We start from the raw sequence: 20,163 nt of genomic DNA, 5'->3' as shown, positions 1-20,163 counted from the left end.
GACATGGGGAGAACGTGCAAACACCACACAGACAGTGACCCAAGCCGGGAATCGAACCCGGGTCCCTGGTGCTGTGAAGCAGCAGTGCTAACCACTGTGCCACCATGTCACCCCTGTGCATGCAGCAGAACTAATTACTTTCTTTATATTTCTGACAAGTCAAAACACTGGTGTCCGTCACAATGTCCCACCAAATATGACAAATTAAGCTCTTGGACCCTGAAATTTTCTGGGCCTTTTTATTTCACCAGGAACTGGAATCCTATCCCCTCAGCCGGAAGAGAACCCATACTGGTGGAACGCTAATATCGTGTAAGTTTTGGTCAACTCAAACAAACCAGAACCAAAACTGGAAAGCAAAATGTGAATGTTAAGCGCAACGATAGCAAACTGAAACAAACTCATTCAATGGGTCACTGGGAAAATGCATTACCTGGTTTTTACTGAATGCCCCAACCCATGACCACCTAGAAGAACATGGAAACACCACCACCTCCGAGTTCTCCTCCCAAGTCACACAGCTTCCTACCGAAATATATCATCGTCCCTTTGTCCTTGTTGGGTGAAAATCTCGCACCTCCTTATCTAACAGAAGAGTGGGAGGGAGTATCTACACCACACTGTCTACAGCGGTTCAGGAAGGTGACCATTCACCGTTATTTTACTCCTTCATGGGTTGTGAGTATCACTGAAAGGCTAAAGTTTGTTGACAACCTTAATTGCCTTTGGGATGTAAACCGCTTTCTTGAACCGCTGCAGCCTACCTGGTATACCCTCAGTGCTGTTAGGGAGGGAATTTCAGGATTTTCACCCAGTGACAGCGCAGGAACTGTGATTTATTTCCATGTCAGGATGGTGAGTGGTTTGGAGAGGAGCTTGCAGGTGGTGTTGTCCCCATATATCTGCTGCTCTTGTCCTTCTCGGTGCTAGAGGTCGCAGATTTTGAAGGTACTTTTGAAGGAGGCACAACGAGTTGCTGCAGTTCATCCATTAGATGGTACGCACTGCTGCCTCTACGTGCCTGTGGTGGAGGGAGTGAGTTTAGGGTGATGGGTGTTGATCATACAGGCTGCTTTGTCCTGGATGGTGCCTGGCTTCTTTAGGGTTTCTGGAGGGCAATAAGGGATGGATAATAATTACTGGCTTTGCCAGTGATGGCAACATCCGTGAATGGATAAAAAAAACCAATAATCGCAACAGTAGTGGATTCGCCAACAGTAGTGGACTCGCCAACATTAAGGGCATTTAAATAGTCATTGGATAAACATATGGATGCTATTGGAATAGTGTAGGTTAGATGGGCTTTAGATTGGTTTCACTGGTCGGCGCAACATCGAGGGCCGAAGGGCCTGTACTGCGCTGTAATGTTCTACGTTCTATGTTCTATGTTCTATCCTGGTTTCAATTACACTTTAGTGTTGGGTCAAATATTCACAGATGGGGAGGAGGTGAAGACATTACAATTGGTCCAAATACCCTTGCTTAAGATTGGAACACATGAGTTGGGATTCCTATTCCTGATTTCTGTTCAGCATTTCCTGTGTGAACAACGGGTGCAGATACGATAGGGCTCAGGTTCAGTTTGAGATGTCAGGTGGTGCAGTGGGTAGCATCTCTGCCTCTGAGCGAGAACCTCTGGGTTCGAGTCCCACTCCAGGACTTGATGGCCAAGGGAGGTGTGTTGTGCGTAAATCTGCAAATCCTTCCAATACACGGCAATGGTGGGCAGTGAGAGTGGGAGAGATTCCTGGTCAGCCATGTGATGGAAAGAAAGTTGGCGCCTCTACCATCAGTACCCGTAGCTCCAGAATACAAGATGTATGTGATAGTGACACGGCCACGGCGACTTGGACGCCCTGAGTGAACTGTGGCACACCACCACCACCACCAGAATCAGTTAGCCTACCAAAACTCACTAGCTAGACACTCAAGAGGAATGGTCAAGTGGGGTGAGACATGAGTGAAGTTATGTCACATCCCCATAGCAATTTGCACGTCTGGATGACAAGGAGAGAAAAGAAGAAACATAAGGAAAAACACTCAACAACGTAGTCCTGTGAAACATAATAGACCTGGGAAAGGAAAGCAGTTACTTAGAACCACATTGGATGTGTCAGGGCTGAGTTCACTATTCCCATCCTGAGAACCAAGTGGGAATTTGTTTGCACTCTTGTGGAGACATTGCCAATGTCGTGACCCCTTACACTGGGATTAAGTTGTATTTAGTTCTTTTAACCAGAGCTATCTGCAAAAAGGTAGAAAACACACCAAAGTATGTCATGCAGTCATTCCAACAACTCCTGTGTATTCTGAAAGCCACACAATGTATATAAATAGCATAAGTACAGGGTGAGGAATATAATCCCATGTATCATTTCCCCTGATTTGGACACTATTTTTCTGCCACTGTCATTCGATGTTTTGCACCACTCACCATCCAGGTTGGAAGGCAGCAGTGACTTACGCTCTGACCTCAGTCTCTCCTGCTCAGTGCTGAGGAGAGCAAGCAGCAGTAGTGAATACTTCTCTCAGTTTTCCTCCCCTCCCTGTGGTGAAGGGCTGGGGGTCTATTCCGCAGCGAGTCTCCTGCCCCGCAGTCACTCTAGGTGAAATCTGGGACTGGCTTTGCAGGGGTATCTGTGACGACTTCAGCCAGGCCAATGAGGTTGGCTTGATGAGTCCTGATTGATGATTAAATCAGGGAGCCTCATGCTCCCTATTTAAAGCAGGTGTGTCAGACGCCCAACCTACATTCAGCAGGGAGCAACTGGAGAGCTGGCTGAGTACAGATGCATGGTGTAAATAAAGTAACTTGGTGACGGGACTTTTGCCTCCGTGGAATTATTATAGTATCAGAGACAAGTATGTGCATTCTGCATCTCCCCCCACTCATCAGCAACTTGACGTTCTGTGTTGCGCTGAAAATAATATTTTATTGGACAATTGTATCAAGCGCATTAGTAAATTGCACGTCTGTTTTCCATTTCAGCTTCATCCCTTACTGCTCAAGTGACGTTTGGAGTGGAGCGTCCCTGAAATCTGAGAAAGGTAAGTTTTCACTTGACTCTTTAGGCTGTGTGAAGCAGAATTTATCCCTGCAGAAATTAGCCAGAGTTATGCAAATGTGTAAGTTCACGACCTAGAACGGTACTAAGCCACACACAATTGGAAGGCCCCAAGTCTGACAATGGATTTAGTTGTCTGTATATGAGTAGGGCAGTGACAGGGGCACTGCAATTCACTATAGTGTCTTTGAACTAACTCTCCGACTCCTGATTGCTGTCCAGTGGCCACTATTGAAAAATCTATGTGCATTGGTGGAATCAGACTTGCTTATTAATGTCCTCTGAGGTCCAATCGCTTACCAACCATCATTGTGAAGGGGGAGGTGGTGGCTTAGTGGTATTATCACTAGGTTATTAATCCAGAAACTCCGCTAATGTTCTGGGGACCCGGGTTCGAATCCCACCACGACAGATGGTGGAATTTGAATTCCATTTTAAAAAATCTGGAATTAAGAATCTACGGATGACTATGAAGCCATTGCCAATTGTCAGAAAAACCCATCTGGTTCAACTAATGTCCTTGAGAGAAGGAAATCTGCTGTCCTTACCTGGTCTGGCCTACATGTGACTCCAGAGCCACAGCGATGTGGTTGATTCTTAACTGCCCTCGGGCAACTAGGGATGGGCAATAAATGCTGGCCAGCCAGCGACGCCCATGTCCCACGAATGAATGAAAAAAACATGAAGAATGACCACTTTGAGTAGGTACTGGAGGATCTGTGAATTTAGCTCATAGAATCAAACCAGTTTACAGACCGATAAATAAAAATAAACGCAAAATGCTGCAGATGCTGGAATCTGAAACAAAACCAGAAAATGCTGGAAAATCTCAGCAGATCTGACAGCATCTGTGGAGAGAGAATAGAGCCAATTCTTTTTGTCAGAGCTCATGACGAAGGGTCATCCAGACTCAACGTTGGTTCTGTTCCCTCTCCACAAATGCTGTCAGCCCTGCTGAGATTTTCCAGTATTTTCTGCTTCATTTGAAGAAAAATGCTGTTATCAGCAAAAGTGACCACAAAACTATAGGATTGTAATAAAAACCTAACTGGTCCCCAATGTCATTTTTTAAAAAATCTGCTGATTTTATCTCAGTCACTCTAGTCCCCTTATAACATGGTTGGAACGTAATTGTCCTTTGAAGTAGTCTAGCAAGTCACTCGTTACAAGTTTTGGTCTCTTTGAGAAAGGATATACTGGCACTGGAGGTGGTGCAGAGGAGATTCACTCGGGTGATTCCGGAGTTGAGAGGGTTGGCTTATGAGTAGATTGGGACTATACTCATTGGAATTCAGAAGAATGAGGGGAGATCTTATAGAAAAAGTAAGATTATGAAGGGAATAGATAAGATAGAAGCAGGGAGGTTGTTTCCACTGGGAGGTGAAACTAGAACTAGGGGGCATGGCCTCAAAATAAGGGGAAGCAGATTTAGGACTGAGTTGAGGAGGAACTTCTTCACCCAAAGGGTTGTGAATCTGTGGCATTCCCTGCCCAGTGAAGCAGTTGAGGCTACCTCATTGAAAGTTGTTAAGGCAAAGATAGATAGTAAAGGAATTAAGGGTTATGGTGAGCGGGCGGGTAAGTGGAGCTGAGTCCATGAAAAGATCAGCCATGATCTTATTGAATGGGGGAGCAGGCTCGAGGGGCCAGGTGGCCTACTCCTGCTCCTAGTTCTTATGTTCTTATCACTTTCTGGACAACACATGCTGCTCTTCACAGTTGCTCTGACATTAAAACCCATCAGATCTGTGCCAGTCCTTTGTTAGAGATATCTAAGATTAATCTCACTGCCCTGTTCTCTCTCCCCTAGTTCCTTTCATCTTCGTCTGCTTCAAATATTTATCCAATTTTTCCTTAAAAGGTGTAATGACCTTTGTCTCAGCAACTGCCTGTGGAAAAATAATGACTCTCTTCCTCAATATTTTTTTCCTAGCCCCCCCTCCCTTTTGTCAATTTTAAATAGCCTTTCCCAATTCAAAACCCTTCAAACCTTTAACAATCGACGTTGAATTTCTTTTCGCTAGCTCTGTTACAGTGGATAAAGTCCTGATTGCCATCTAGTTTACAGTTTATTTATTAGTGTCACAAGTAGGTTTACATTAACACCACAATGAAGTTACTGTGAAAATCCCCTAGCCGCCACACTCCGGCGTCTGTTCGGGTACACTGAGGGAGAATTTAGCGTGGCCAATTCACCTAACCAGCACATCTTTTGGGAGGAAACCAGAGCACCCAGAGGAAATCCTGCAGACACAGGGAGAACATGCAGACTCTGCACAGAGAGTGACCCAAGCCAGGAATCGAACCCGGGTCCCTGTAAGGCAGCAGTGCTAACCACTGTGCCGCCATATCTAATCACCCCTCTTGGAAAGTTTGTGCGTGTGAGTGTTGTGTTAGATTTATGTTTAATGCCTCCCAAAGTCAAATAGCTGCCAACAGTCACCGTGAAGTGACAAGAAGGAAGGATAACCACTTTGGTCTTGGGTAGCCAGTAATTTCAGTAGAGGGAGAAGAGACAAACTAACAGGTAGGATTTTACTGGAGCAACCCATCCCAGTGTAGAGTGAACTCACTGGTCTTTGCTCATTGTCTGTTGAAGGTGAATACGCTTTCATGGGAGCGCTGATAATACAAGAAGTTGTCAAAGAGTTGTTGACTAAAGGCCTTGAAAATGCAAAGATCCTCCTGCTCGCTGGAACCAGGTATGTTGTTTGGGTTTTCGGGGTCTCAATGTTAAGACTCCTCCCTCTTTGAGATATTCTCCGATAAGATCAAATGTTTCTTGAGATGAAAGTGAATTCCGTGTAGAAAACTGTGTTCATTCCCTGCAGTGAAAATTATCTTGGGTGGGATCAAATCCTACTTTGGATCTCAAACGGTGGTTAAAGATTAAATTCCATAGCATCTCGCCCCACCGTGGCATCCTGACAAGATTAGATAGGGTGTGGATTCATTGATCATTGCTGTAAATCAATCAACAAGTTAATACTCAATGTTTATCTTTTTATCAACCTTCTTCCATGCCTCTCCCTGCCTCCCTGTCTTCTGTAAGTATGAAGGTATTTTTAGGTAATACTGCCCTGTTATCACCACTCAATTGCTGTTTCCTAAGCACAAGTCTCGACAGGGAAGAGTCACCGGATATTTATCCAATGTGGGGTGGGGGGGGGAGGTGGGGAAAGTTCGTATCCCAAATGTCTGTACAAGGGTATATAAGGATGTGGAGCCAAGGCAGGAGAATGGGAGTTAAGGTACGTAGAAAATTGGAGCAGGAGAAGGCCATTCGGCCCTTCGAGCCTGCTCTGCCATTCATTATGATCATGGCTGATCATCCAACTCAATAGCCTGATCCCACCTCCCCTCCCGCCCCGATATCTTTTGATCCCCTTCACCTCAAGTGTTTTATCTAAGTGCTTCTTGAAAACATACAATGTTTTGGCCTCAACTAGCGATGGAATGGTGGCACAGTGGTTAGCACTGCTGCATCACAGCTACAGGGACCTGGGTTCAATTCCCGGCTTGGGTCACTGTCTGTGTGGAGTCTGCACATTGTCTGTGTGGGTTCCCTCTGGGTGCTCCAGAGTCCAAAGATGTGCGGGTTAGGTGGATTGGCCATGCTAAATTGCCCCTTAGTGTCAGGGGGACTAGCTAGGGTAAATGCATGGGGTTATGGGAATAGGGCCTGGGTGGGATTGTGGTCGGTGCAGACTCGATGGGCCGAATGGCCTCCTTCTGCACTGTAGGATTCTATGATTCTAACTACTTTCACGTGGTAGCGAATTCCACAGGCTGACCACTCTGACCTTACAGATCAAACATGACCTCAATGAGCTGGATAGCAGCTCAAAGGTCTCAATGTCCTTCTTTTCTGGCTTTCATAAACTCACTTCCAGTAATCATCCCAAATAGAAAAACAGAAGCTCGCGAGCTGGACGATTTCTTGCTGTCCATCTCAGCGATAAGACTCTGCAAACCCACCTTTGCTTCTTGCTGTCCAGAACTTGCTAACTCAGCATCTTGGACTGAGTCAATGCTCACCCTACTGTTCACCTCTTGGTTTCTCACTGCGATAACCTGCAGAACTATTAGGTGAACTCACCACTATTGTTTTCCTCAGTTAAGATCTAAGTGAGGCCAATGTTCCAACGAATTGATGAAACTAAGTTAAGTTTTTAAGTTATTTTTTATTCATGCCACAAGTAGGCTTACATTAACACTGCAACTAAGTTACTGTGAAAATCCCCTAGTTGCCACACTCCGGCGCCTGTTCGGGGTACTCTGAGAGAGAATTTAGCACAGCCAATGCACCCTAACCAGCACGTCTTACTGTGGGAGGAAACCGGAGCACCCGGAGGAAACCCACGCAGACACGGAGAGAACGTCGAGACTCCACACAGACAGTGACCCAAGCCGGGAATCGAACCTGGGTCCCTGGCGCTGTGAGGCAGCGGTGCTAATTACTGTTCCGCCCTTATGTCCTGCTGCATATTTCTGACAATCGTTATTCTTGCTGCTTGCAGCATATACATTCAACAAATTGAGTAATTGTTCAGGGAGATCATAGAATCAAAGAATGTGCAGGTGTTAAAAAAAACAGGAAGCTGAAACTATTGCCGTAAGATGCCCGCTTGAAATTTCTTTCCATTGCATGGGTGATGTGAAAAGGTTGTGATGAGATTTAAGTGGGCATATAATGCCCTCCCGGCTTGGGTCACTGTCTGTGTGGAGTTTGCACATTCTCCTCGTGTCTGCGTGGGTTTCCTCCAGGTGCTCCCGTTTCCTCCCACAGTCCAAAGATGTGCGGGTTAGGTTAATTGGCCAAGCTAAAAATTGCCCTTAGTGTCCTGGGATGCGTAGGTTAGAGGGATTAGTGGGTAAAATATGTAGGGATATGGGGGTAGGGCCTGGGTGGGATTGTGGTCAGTGCAGACTCGATGGGCTGAATGGCCTCTTTCTGTGCTGTAGGGTTTCTAAGATTCTAAGATAATCACAGTCAATAAACAATATAGACAATCTCGCTTACAGCTACTCTGAAAGCTGTTTGTACATTTACAGTATAATTCTTTTTGTTGGAAAAGTAAGAAGTTCATCATTCAAGTCTGCTTCACTGTTCAATTAGACCGTGGCTGGTCTGTATCTTAACCCCATCCATCTCCCTTCATTCCATCATCCCCAATACCCTTACAGAACTGAAAACAGCCTTCTATGTCACACTTCAAACAAAACCATAAATGAACAAAAAGAAAATCTCCAGAAATTTAAAATTGTTCAAATCAGGAAGTCTTCAGCCACTTAACTGGTCCGTTCTCCGCTGCTTTAGTGGAATAGAGAATCAAGTTTGCAGCACAGAAAAATGGCCATCTGGCCCATCATGAGCTAACCCACCAGCTTAATGTGGACAGGTCCTAGTGAGATTTGAACTCATGACCCTTGGTTTACAAGACCAGTGCTCTAACCCCCAAGCCAAGAGACCACCTGTCTGTGCTTATTACATGGCTAATATATCTTGATCTTCTAAGACACCACATGCTCTATGAACTGTACAACAGGAAATTTGCTATTGTAAAAAATGGAATGTCTTATGTAGATTTAAATATTCATCTTGCACTTGATAGTTAGAGAAAAGTATCAATTTGATAGAGAACCAAAATACCGTAACCTTTACCATCACGGGTTACAAAAAAGGCATAAAGATAATGGCCGGAATGTTACTGTCTGAGTGCTTGGGCCCCGTTTCGGAGGGGAGCCCCAGTCTCACAGTGCACTGGGAGACCCCCTCCCCACCCTACGGACATCGGTGGCATGTTCCCCCACCCCCTTCCTGACACGGGTCACCGGCATTGAGGCACTCTTGATGGAGCCCCCCTCCTGACCCTGTCATGACTTCCAACATGATCCATGACCCACCCCCTCCACACCAGTCTGACCCCTGCATAGCCCCCCCCCCCATTATAGCCCCTCCCTCAATTGGCACTGCCGGGGTGCCTGGTGGCCACTGATTGGTGGGCACGGTCTGATGGGCACTGCCTGGCCATGCCCCCAGCTACCCGAGGGCTTCAGTGGCCTCCAAGCCCTCCCGGTGTGGCCATCGTGCCAGGTCTCCGCTGATAGAGACCAGTAGTGATTATCGCCGTGATCGCGCCACACTCAAAGGCTGGAAGTTTGCGCTGGGAATTGAACAGGCGGTGCATATGTAAATGCTTATTTAAAAATGCTAGTCAGCCTCGTGCCCTTTCTGGGCATGATCCGGTTCGCACCATTAGGCAGAGGCTGGGAGGATCACAAACTGTTCGGCGCTGGACGCATCACTGATTTTTTAGGCCTGCACGTCATTTTCCCGGGTCGGCGCAAAGTGATCCATGCCAGGCGCGCCGAGGTGGGAAAATCTCTTGAGCCTGAAAGACAAATGTGTTGTGACCTCCACCAATTATTGTGGCACTACTTCACCACAGCAAGGGAAATAAACTTGCCGAAATCAGTTAAATCGCTACAATCTGGGAATGGTCCATGGCTTAATGCTAAATCTATCAGTACAGTGAGGTTCCCATGCCCAAATCACAATCATCAATTGTAACACCATAGAAAATATTCTCTCCAGGTGCTCCGGTTTATTCCCACAGTCCGAAAGATGTGCTGGTTGGGTGCATTGGCCAGGCTAAATTCTCCCTCAGTGTACCCGAACAGGCGCCGGAGTGTGGCGACTAAGGGATTTTTCACAGTAACTTCATTGCAGCGTTAATGTAAGCCTAAAGAGAAAATGCTGGAAAATCTCAGCAGGTCTGGCAGCATCTGTAAGGAGAGAAAAGAGCTGACGTTTCGAGTCCAGGTGACCCTTTGACAAAGCAGTGACATAGAAACAACTGTTCCCAGGGCTGGACAGTGTGCTCCCTGCCCCCCCCGCTGCGCCCCGACCCCCCGACCCCCCGACCCCCCCCCCCCCCCCCCCCCCCCCCCCCCCCACCACATATGATCTTGTTACTGACTTACTGCCAAATCTAAAATTGAGAAACCGGCATTGATTGAAATAGGCTTACGTGACGTAAACTAATAACTGAAGTGCGACTGCAGCCAAGTCAGGATTGGTAGCTAAATATACCTAGATATAAAAGTTTCGGCGGGGATAAGAAAGAAAGAGGAGGAAGGAGCAAGTATTAATAATGGATTTATAAAAGTAGGAGATGTTAATTATCTAAGAAATAGACTCGGAAAATGTTTGATGTAGAAGGGAGGAAAGGCTTTTGACAGTATTCCAGACGGTTATCATTTCAACAAAGAAGGAGGCGCTATTTGATCTGTCACTGCGTAATGAGATGGAGCAGGCCAGCCACATCAAGTTAGGGGAACATTTGGGGAACAGTGACCACAATATAATTAAGTTCAATGTAAGAAAACTAGAGAGCAAGAAAAGTGACAGGCGTGTGTGACTGGGAGGAAAGAAAAAACAAATTATACCAAGATAAAAAGGAACTTTGCCCTGATTAAAGGGATTGAAAAAAATTGGCAAAGCTGACTGTATTTAACAGGAAATGTTTAAACAGGAGACAGAAAGAGTACAAATTAAATAGATTCCAGCGAGGCAAAAAAAGGAAGCGTATTGATGACTAATAGGGATAACAGGCTGCTGAGTGATGAAGCTAGCCAGTTTGTAGTGGTGTGAGGGAATGGCAGAAATGACAAATAAATAAATCATCTTCGCTCGCACAGAGGAGCCAGTACTGGTGTTACAGAGCCAGCACAGGCGGCTATAGGGCTGGCAAAGGTTATAATTCAATATAATTATAATTTTTTTCCGAAGTTTATTTATTAGTGTCACAAGTAGGCTTACATTTACAACTCCCTCGTTAGTGTAGTGGTTAATATCCCTGCCTGTCACGCAGGAGATCAGGGTTCAATTTCCCGTCAGGGGAGCTCCCAAGTTCCATGACAGCGCGCTGGCAGCATCAGTTTTGGGGCGATACGGTGGTTAGCATTGCTACCCCACAGCACCAGGGACCCGGGTTCAATTGCAGTCTCGGGTCATTGTCTGTGTGGACTTTGCACGTTCTCCCCATGTCTGCTTGGCATTTGCTCCAGGTGCTCCGGTTTCCTCCCACAGTCCAAACATGTGTGGGTGAGGTTGATTGGCCATGCTAAATTGACCCTAGTGTCAGGGAGATTAGCAGGCTAAATATGTGGGGTTACGGGCATAGCACCTGGATAGGATTGTGGTCGGTGCAGACTCGATGGGCTGAATGGCCTCCTTCTGTGCTGTAGGGATTCTTCTGCAATGAAGTTACTGTGAAAATCTAGTCGCCACAGTCCGGCGCCTGTTCGGGTACACTGAGGGAGAATTTAGCATGGTCAATGCACCTAACCAGCACATCTTTCAGACTGTGGGAGGGACCCGGAGGAAATCCACACAGACACGGGAAGAACGTGCAAACTCCACACAGACAGTGACCCGAGCCGGGAATCGAACTCGGGTCCCTGGCGCTGTGAGGCAGCAGTGCCAACCACTGTGCTACCGTGCTGCCCATGGGGAATTGATATGAAAACAGTTATTCAAAATGGATGTGATTGATTACATCGGAGGATCCCAAGGAGAGTTAGGGAAAAAATAGCTAAGGGTCTGGCTATAATTTTCCAAAATTCTGTGAACAGAGAAATTATGTTTGGAACTAGAGGGCGGTGCAAGTGATGGCCCTATCTTCGTAAAGAAAAGGAGAGAAGGATAAAACGCAATTTATAGACCAGTTGGTGTTGTATCCATTGCTGGCTAACTACTAGAGTTCATAATGCAGGATGAAATCATTAAACATTAGATAAACAGTCAGGGACATTTAATACAGATGTCCAAATAGCAGGTTACACTTCAACTGAATTCTTACACGAAATAAGAGGTTAGATTAAGTAATTGCAGTGCATCTGGTTTATGGACTTTTATACAAAAATATAGAGACTTATGGTGAAGGATTGTGCTGTGTTTGAAGATGTGATATATGAGACAGACCTTGGTTGAAAGCGAACGGAGCTTTATTAATGGTGTGTGATCTTTTCCATGGCTGCCTCTTCTCTCTCTGTTTCCCACGCTGGGTCTGTTACATCATGTCCGGCGCACACATTAGTACAGCAGAGCTCCAGTGAGCCAATAGAATCAATACAAATACATAATGTTTCTTTCCCCCCCGCCCCCCGTTAAATTGAGCTTCCCCAAACAAGTTCAAACCAAGTTCAACACCAACAATAGCCAATAAGTCAGTCACTGTTAATAAGTCAGATGGTCTGGAGGTCATCGCTCTCCGTATGGTTAAAGGCGAACCTCTGGCGTTTTCCTCTTTGGACTGATGTCTTCGGCAGTTGGTTTAACTGGCGTTGAATTAGGAACTAGAGGTTGCCCCTGCATCTGAACTGAAGGCGAGGTGTTGCTTTCCACAATGGTGTCTGGTAGAGTAGGGATTGGAGGAAGGTTCAAGTCAGGACTTTGTAAGTCTGACCCTGAATTTTCAACAGCCTCCAGATTTGGCAGATCTGTTTATCCCGCCAATAACTGGTCTGCATGTCTCCTCCAGATAATGGCATCTCTGGTCTGGACAGTATGAGAGACAGGCCCAGTCTGCACAAGGACAGTGGCAGGAACCCATTTCTCCCCTGTGGAGTCAAAACCTCTTGTCCTTGGTGGAAAATTCTTTGTTTCTCCTTGCCTTCTCACCATTCCACTTGTGTTTGTTGTTGCTGCCGCACAATCTCCCCAGCGTTTGGAGGTTTCAAGAGATTGAATGCGGAACGCAGCTGACTCTTTATCATGAGTAAGGCAGGAGAGGTCTTGATCATGGAATGTGCGGTATTCTGGTGGACCAGCCAGAATATGTTAAGGCATTTGATAAGCGAATCTTGTTCCTTGGTTGCTTTCAAGGTGTGTTTCATTGTTTGGACAAAGCATTCTGCTAGTTCATTAGTAGCAGGGTGATACGGTGCAGAAGTAATGTGTTGAATATTATTTTCTTGTAGGATGCTCTCAAATTCCTGCAAGACAAATTGAGGTCCATTGTTGCTTATCAGACATTCAGGAAATCCAAAAAGACTAAATATTTCTCCTCGCTTCTCAATGGTTTTCTCAGTTGAGGTAGACATCATCATCGTGATCTCTGGCCATTTGGTGTGAACATGAACTATTACTAAGAACATATGTCCTTCGAAAGGTCCTGCAAAACCCACATGCACACCTTGCCAAGTCTCTTCAGGCCATTCCCATGGGTGTAGCGGCATGAAGGGTGGCAGGTTTCTTACTTTCGCGGGACTACATGTTCTAGCTTTCTCCTCAATTTCCACATCCTGTCCAGGCCACCAGGAATAACTTCTTGCTATTTCCTTCATGCGTACAACTCCGCAATGGATCTCATGTAGCTTCTCTAACATCCGCTTCCTCAATCAGAATGATTAATCTGAGCTCCCATAGAAGACATCCTGACTGCTCCGTTCTCCCAAAGTAGTAGGGTTTCAGGTTCGGTGTTAGTCTTTCCTCATAAGACCATATCCATCACTTCTGAGAGCACAGGATCGCTCCGAGTGTGTTTTCTCACTTGCCTAGAAGTGACAGATGTTATCCACAGGTTCAAAGTAGAAGCTTTCTGTGGTAAACCACTGTTATCTGCTATCTGTAGTGGTTAACCACTGTAGTTAGTATTTCTCATTACCTGTATATGTGGCACATCCCTGTCGGTTCCGCCCAAGTCTCCTCCCCCTGGTCTGGGTATAAAGGCGGTGGCTCCACCCCCCTTGCTCTCAGTTCAGACCCGATCACCGACAGGGATGGCTCCAAGTTCTTGCCAATAAAAGCCTGTTTGTCTTGCTCTCAACTAGTCTCGGCTCGATTGATAGTGCATCACTTTCCCTTTCCAGCAGTCTGACAAACAGCCTGGTAATGGCAGCCTTGAAAGTCCATCTGTGTTACAATGTAAACGTGACTGTCGGTCCTTAATGGCATAAATATGTGCAGATGAAAGCAATGCCCATCTTTGCATTCTATTTGCCGTAAGTGACAGCGTTCCCGTGTGTGGTCCAGAGATGGTAGTGAGTGGACGATAGTCCATCAGCAATGTCAACTCTCTCCCGTACAGAAACTGATGGAATATCTAGACTTCAAACATGATCACTAATGCTTCTCGTTCAATCTAGGCATAGTTTTGCTCAATGTTCGAAAAGCAAAAGCAATGGGTCTTTCTTCACCCTATGGCATTATGTGGGAGACCAGTGCTCTTACACCATTCAATCTCTTGAAACCCCCAAACGCTGGGGAGATTGTGCGGCAGCAACAAACAAACACAAGTGGAATGGTGAGAAGGCAAGGAGAAACAAAGAATTTTCCACCAAGGACAAGTGGTTTTGACTCCACAGGGGAGAAATGGGTTCCTGCCATTGTCCCTGCGCAGACTGGACCTGTCTCTCATACTGTCCAGACCAGAGATGCCATTGTCTGGAGGACAAACTCAATTGCTGACCTTTCTTTGCAGCCAGTTCCTCAGGAACAGTGATTTCCAGGGCAACCTCTTCTCTCTCCGTTCCCCGCGCTGGGTCTGTTACATCATGTTTTGATTTTGATTTGATTTGGTTTAGTATTGTCACATGTATTAACATACAGTGAAAAGTATTGTTTCTTGTGCACTGTACAGACAAAGCATACTGTTCATAGAGAAGGAAATGAGAGAGTATAGAATGTCGTGTTACAGTCAGAGCTAGGGTGTAGAGAAAGATCAATTTAATGCAAGGGAGGTCCATTCAAAAATCTGATGGCAGCAGGGAAGAAACTGTTCTCGAGTCGGTTGGTACGTGACCTCAGACTTTTGTATGTTTTTCCCAACGGAAGAAGGTGGAAGAGAGAATGTCCGGGGTGCGTGGGCCCTTAATTATGCTGGCTGCTTTGCCGAGGCAGCGGGAAGTGTAGACAGAGTCAATGGATGGGAGGCTGGTTTGCATGATGGATTGGGCTACATTCACGACTTTTTGTAGTTCCTTGCGGTCTTGGGCAGAGCAGGAGCCATACCGAGCTGTGATACAACCAGAAAGAATGCTTTCTATGGTGCATCTGTAAAAGTTGGTGAGAGTCGTAACTGACGTGCCAAATTTCATTCGTCTTGTGAGAAAGTAGAGGCATTGGTGGGCTTTCTTAACTATAGTGTCGGCATGGGGAGACCAGGACAGGAGGCTGGTTTGCGTGATGGATTGGGCTACATTCACGACCTTTCGTAGTTCCTTGCGGTCTTGGGCAGAGCAGGAGCCATGTCCGGCGTACATATTAATACAGCAGAGCTCCAAAGAGCCAATTGGAATAAATACAAATACATACCAGTGTGGAAACGTGTAGAACCAAAAGCAATGTGCTCACCAGGATAGCGAGATGGTTATAAGTAAAGATGGGGGGTCAAAGGAGGTCTATCTGTATTTTGCATTGATGCCACTCTTATTAATGAAATAAAAATATAAATATGTTGGATTTAGGGACTGTTGGAATAATGTTAGAATTTCCTGAATGAAGGACAATGGCAAATTCTAAAAGGTTACAAAAGGAGATAAAATAGACGGATGGTGAGGAATATTAGTTTCACATGTGGGAAAATGTGAAGCTGAATACTTTGGACGTAAGACAAAGAAACACACCTTATTCTAAGATTTTCAATGACAAAAGAGGTGCAGGGAGATGGTGGTGTAGAAACACAGATAAAGGTGGCAACACAAGTGGATTTTAAATGTTTTTCTTACTCGGACATGGGATGTGGACATCGCTGATAAGGCTTTCATTGCTTATCATTAATGGCCCTTGAGAAGGTAGTTGTGAACCACCTTCCTGAACTGCTGGTTGAGAGGTGTAGGTACACCCACAATCTTGTTATGGAGGGAGTTCCAGGGTTTTAATCCAGTGACAATGAAAGGATGGCAACATAGTTCCAAGTCCTTCATTGCGAGAGGTTTCGAGTACAGGAGCAGGGATGTGCTGTTGCAATTATAGAGGGCCTTGGTGAGGCCACATCTAGAGTACTCTGTGTAGTTTTGGTCTCCTTTTCTGAGGAAGGATGTTCTTGCTCTCGAGGGAGTGCAGCGAAGGTTTACCAGGCTGATTCCCGGGATGGCAGGACTGATGTATGAGGAGAGATTGACTAGGTTAGGATTGTTTTCGCTGGAGTTCAGACGAATGAGGGGGGATCTCATAGAGAACTTATAAAATTCTAACAGGAATTAGACAGGGTAGATGCAGGGAGGATGGTCCTGATGGTGGGAGCGTCCAGAACCAAGGGTCACAGTCTGAGGATTCGGGGTAGCCCATTTATGACGGAGATGAGAAGACATTTCATCACCCAAAGAGCGTTGAGCCTGTGGAATTCATTACCACAGGAAATAGTTGATGCCAAAACATTGAATGTATTCAAGAGGTGGCTGGATGTAGCACTTGGGGTGAATGGGGTCAAAGGTAATGGGGAGAAAGCAGAATTAGGCTATTGAGTTATTATTCATCAGCCATAATCGTGATGAATGGCACAGCAGGCTCGAAGGGCCAAATGGCCTCCTCCTGCTCCTATAAGTCAGAACTATGTATGACTTGAAGAGGAACCTGGAGACGATAGTGTCCCCATGCATTTATTGCCCTTGTCAGTTACCTAGATGGCACACACCGGAATGTTTACGACGGCTGATGGATGGATTCCAATTCCAATTCTCTTCCTGGGCATCATCCATTTCCATAGTGAGTTATTCCCGGAACAGTTCGTTAATCTGTCACCACTGTCACCAGGGTCTTAGAGCTTGAGGGGTTCACTCAGATCAAGCATGGCTGACCAGGAGTCTCTCCCACTCTTACCACCAGCCATTGGCATGTTGGAAGGATTTGCAGGTTGATATTCAACCTGTTTGGCCGCATTATGAACGCACCTTCCTTGGCCATCAAGTCCTGGGTTGGGACTCGAACCTGGATCTTCTGGCCCTGAGGTAGGGACGCTAGCCCACTGCACCACAAGGCCAGTAGATGGGGTGGTGACTTGTTTTGGATGCTGTTGGGCTATTTGATTATTGATGGAGTTGCAGGCAAATGAAGAGTATTCCATTACACTCTTGACTTGTGCCACGTAGGTGGCAGAAAGAGTTTTGGGATCAGGAGGTGAGTCACTTGCCAAAAAATACCCACCCTCTGACCTGTTGCTACAAAGTTCCCTGTTGGGTATTTCAATTGAAATCGTAGTCACGTATAACATCAAAAGTCTTTGAGCTACTATTGTCGGGCTGGAAGGAGTTGCTATCTGTACACGAGTGGGAGTGTCAAAGCAGCAACATGAAGGTACAGTTTCCTCGGCAACACAGTAAGCAATTGTCAACAATGAATGTTAGATGATTCAGTGAGAGAAATGCTTGTCCAGTCAGTTTAAGCAAGTTTGATCTTGGAGATAGAAAAGCAGTCGACCAATCTTTATAATTCCATTCACAACAAAACTGGGAAATGGAAAACTACTTTGGAACATGAGTCTGAAACCAGTTAGAACTGCTACTCATGTATGTTATGAAGTTCAGCAAAGTACTTGACTAGGTATTCCATAGAACCATAGAATCCCTGCAGTGGAGAAAAAGGCCATTTGGCCCATCGAATTTGCACCGACTCTCGAAAAAAACATCCTACTGAGGGCCCTATTCTCGTAACCCTGTGTATTTACCATGGCCAATCCATCTAACCTGCACATCTTTGGATTGTGGGAGGAAACCAGAGCACCCAAAGGAAACCCACGCAGACACGGGGAGAAACGTGCAAATTCCATGTAGACAATCGCCCGAGGCTGGAATCAAACCCTAGTCCCTGACGTTGTGAGGCAACAGCTTATTCATACTTAATAGATACATAGGTGATGCTAGTCATGGGGCCAGGGAAAATCGGTAGTGCTAAAGGGTGCAAGGAGTGAAAAAGGAGAGGCCTGCATTTATATAGCACACTTCCCAACACCTCAAAGTGCTTCACAGCCAATGAAATACTTTCGAAGCGGAGGACATTTGCAATGTGGGAAACATGGCAGCCAATTTACTCCCAGCCAGCTCCCATAATACTTTGGGGCACAGTTGAGCTGTCTGTTTGGGCTACTCTTTACCCAGAGTGCTTTGGGTATGTGTTGGGCCAATAATATCAAAACTGGTGGGGTGGGAGGGGGTGGTAGCGGGAGCCAAGGACCGATGCCAAGGCTTTGCAGTTTGCCCAGCAGCATAATACACACTCAAGCCATGCCAGTGCCAAAGTTTAAGTGCAAAATAATTCATCTCCTTTCATCTCCGTTTGCTCTTTGTGGAGTTTTGGCAGTGACACCAAAGCAACGTTGATGGATTCCGTACTGTGGAACGTGGAAGTGCTTCATTTACGGGCAAAATTCTGCTGCTCTCCCAGCTGCTCGCTGGTACCTCTGGCTGACTGAGGCTTGTGCTCGTTGCTATAGACAACAAATACTTTACTGTTTTCAACTATTTTATAGATAGTCATGAAAAGCAGCGTGTTGCAGATGCTGGAAGCAGGTTCTGACGACAGATCGTCGAGTGAAACATTAATCCTTCCTGCCGCTTGTTCCAGTTTCACAGATGCTGCCTGATCTGCTGAGTGTTTCCAGAATGTTCTGCCTTAGTTGCAGGAATTTGTTTTTCATACTTGTGGAGGTTTGATGCTTATTAAGAATTTTTATTTGGCCAGATCGCTCCTCTTCCCTTCCCCTCCACTCCCCCCTCCTCCATTCTCCCCCCCACTTCTGCGTTTAAAGTTAAAGTTTATTTATTAATCACAAGTAAGGCTTACATTAACACTGCAATGAAAAACCAGCCTCCCATCCATTGACTCTGTCTACATCCATTGACTCTGTCTACACTTCCCGCTGCCTTGGCAAAGCAGCCAGCATAATCAAGGACCCACGCATCCCGGACATTCTCTCTTCCACCTTCTTCCTTCGGGAAAAAGATACAAAAGTCTGAAGTCACATACCATCCGACTCAAGAACAGCTTCTTCCCTGCTGCCATCAGACTTCTGAATGGCAGCATTAAGTTGATCTTTCTCTACACCCTAGCTATGACTGTAACACTACATTCTACACTCTCTCGTTTCCTACTCTATGAACGGTATGCTTTGTCTGTATAGCGCGAGAAACAATACTTTTCACTGTAGGTTAATACATCTGACAATAATAAATCAAATCACTTAAGAGGGGACATTTAAGAGTCAACTATATTGCTGTGGATCTGCAGTCACATGTAGGCCAGACCAGATAAGGATGGAAGATTTCCTTCCCTAAAGGACATTAGTGAACCAGATGGGTTAATACATGTGACAATAATAAATCAAATCAGATCAAATCACTGAAATTCCCCTAGTCGCCACACTCCGGCACCTGTTCGGGTCAATCCACCTAACCAGCATGTCTTTCAGACTGTGGGAGGAAACCGGAGCACCCGGAGGAAACCCGTGCAGACTCCGCACAGACAGTGACCCAAGCCAGGAATCGAACCCGAGTCCCTGGCGCTGTGAGGCAGCAGTGCTAACCACTGTGCCGCCGTGCCGCGTTTGCTCTCCTTTTCACCCTCCACTTTCGCCTCCAGGTAACTGACTCATTCCAACCAACAGCGACAGTTAACGGCCCTTCAGAACTCTGCCCAAGTGTTGGTTCCTTCATGCGAGCAACCATATGGGGAGGACTTGACGAGCTACCCAACTGTGGGGGGCGCCACAGCTGTTCTCTCCTCATCTGCCGCCCAGATGCTCAAAGCCAATTTTAATCCCTCGGAAAGCTGCCCTGCCTGAGATCAGCCACAGGGCAGAGAGACTGAATCTGGGATCCAGTCAGTGCGGCTCAGTTCGACACCGGCATTTAATAACCGAGAAAGCCAACGAGTTGCGCTTTTGTGGTGTTCACCATCGGAAATACCAGCAAACTGGCGAAAATAGTTGAAACGACATCAAGGCAGGAAGGTTATGTTGGCACACCCTCTGAGTTTCTTTTGGGGCCTTTTAACAACTGCTCGAAAGAAGAGATGTTGTCCCAACATTGTGGCCTGAATTCAAAGCAAGGTTCGACAGATTAAAGGATGCTCTGCTCCTCACTCTGCCACCCAGTC

General features: G+C 46.0%; 1 protein-coding gene across 1 annotated transcript in view; it reads left to right on the top strand.

Annotated features, from left to right (window-relative positions):
- Window positions 1-20,163, top strand: part of notum1a (notum, palmitoleoyl-protein carboxylesterase a) — a 51,911-nt gene that overhangs the window by 10,789 nt on the left and 20,959 nt on the right. Inside the window, exons 4-6 of the mRNA XM_078225728.1 lie at window positions 252-312; window positions 2,990-3,048; window positions 5,665-5,767. Of these exons, the coding sequence (XP_078081854.1) occupies window positions 252-312; window positions 2,990-3,048; window positions 5,665-5,767 (223 nt within the window). The remainder of the gene's footprint in view (window positions 1-251; window positions 313-2,989; window positions 3,049-5,664; window positions 5,768-20,163) is intronic.

Source organism: Mustelus asterias, chromosome 12 (assembly GCF_964213995.1).
Source record: "Mustelus asterias chromosome 12, sMusAst1.hap1.1, whole genome shotgun sequence".
NCBI classification, from domain to species: Eukaryota; Metazoa; Chordata; class Chondrichthyes; order Carcharhiniformes; family Triakidae; genus Mustelus; species Mustelus asterias.
Note: the sequence above shows the minus strand (reverse complement) of the source record. Positions and strands in the feature narration are given on the sequence as shown.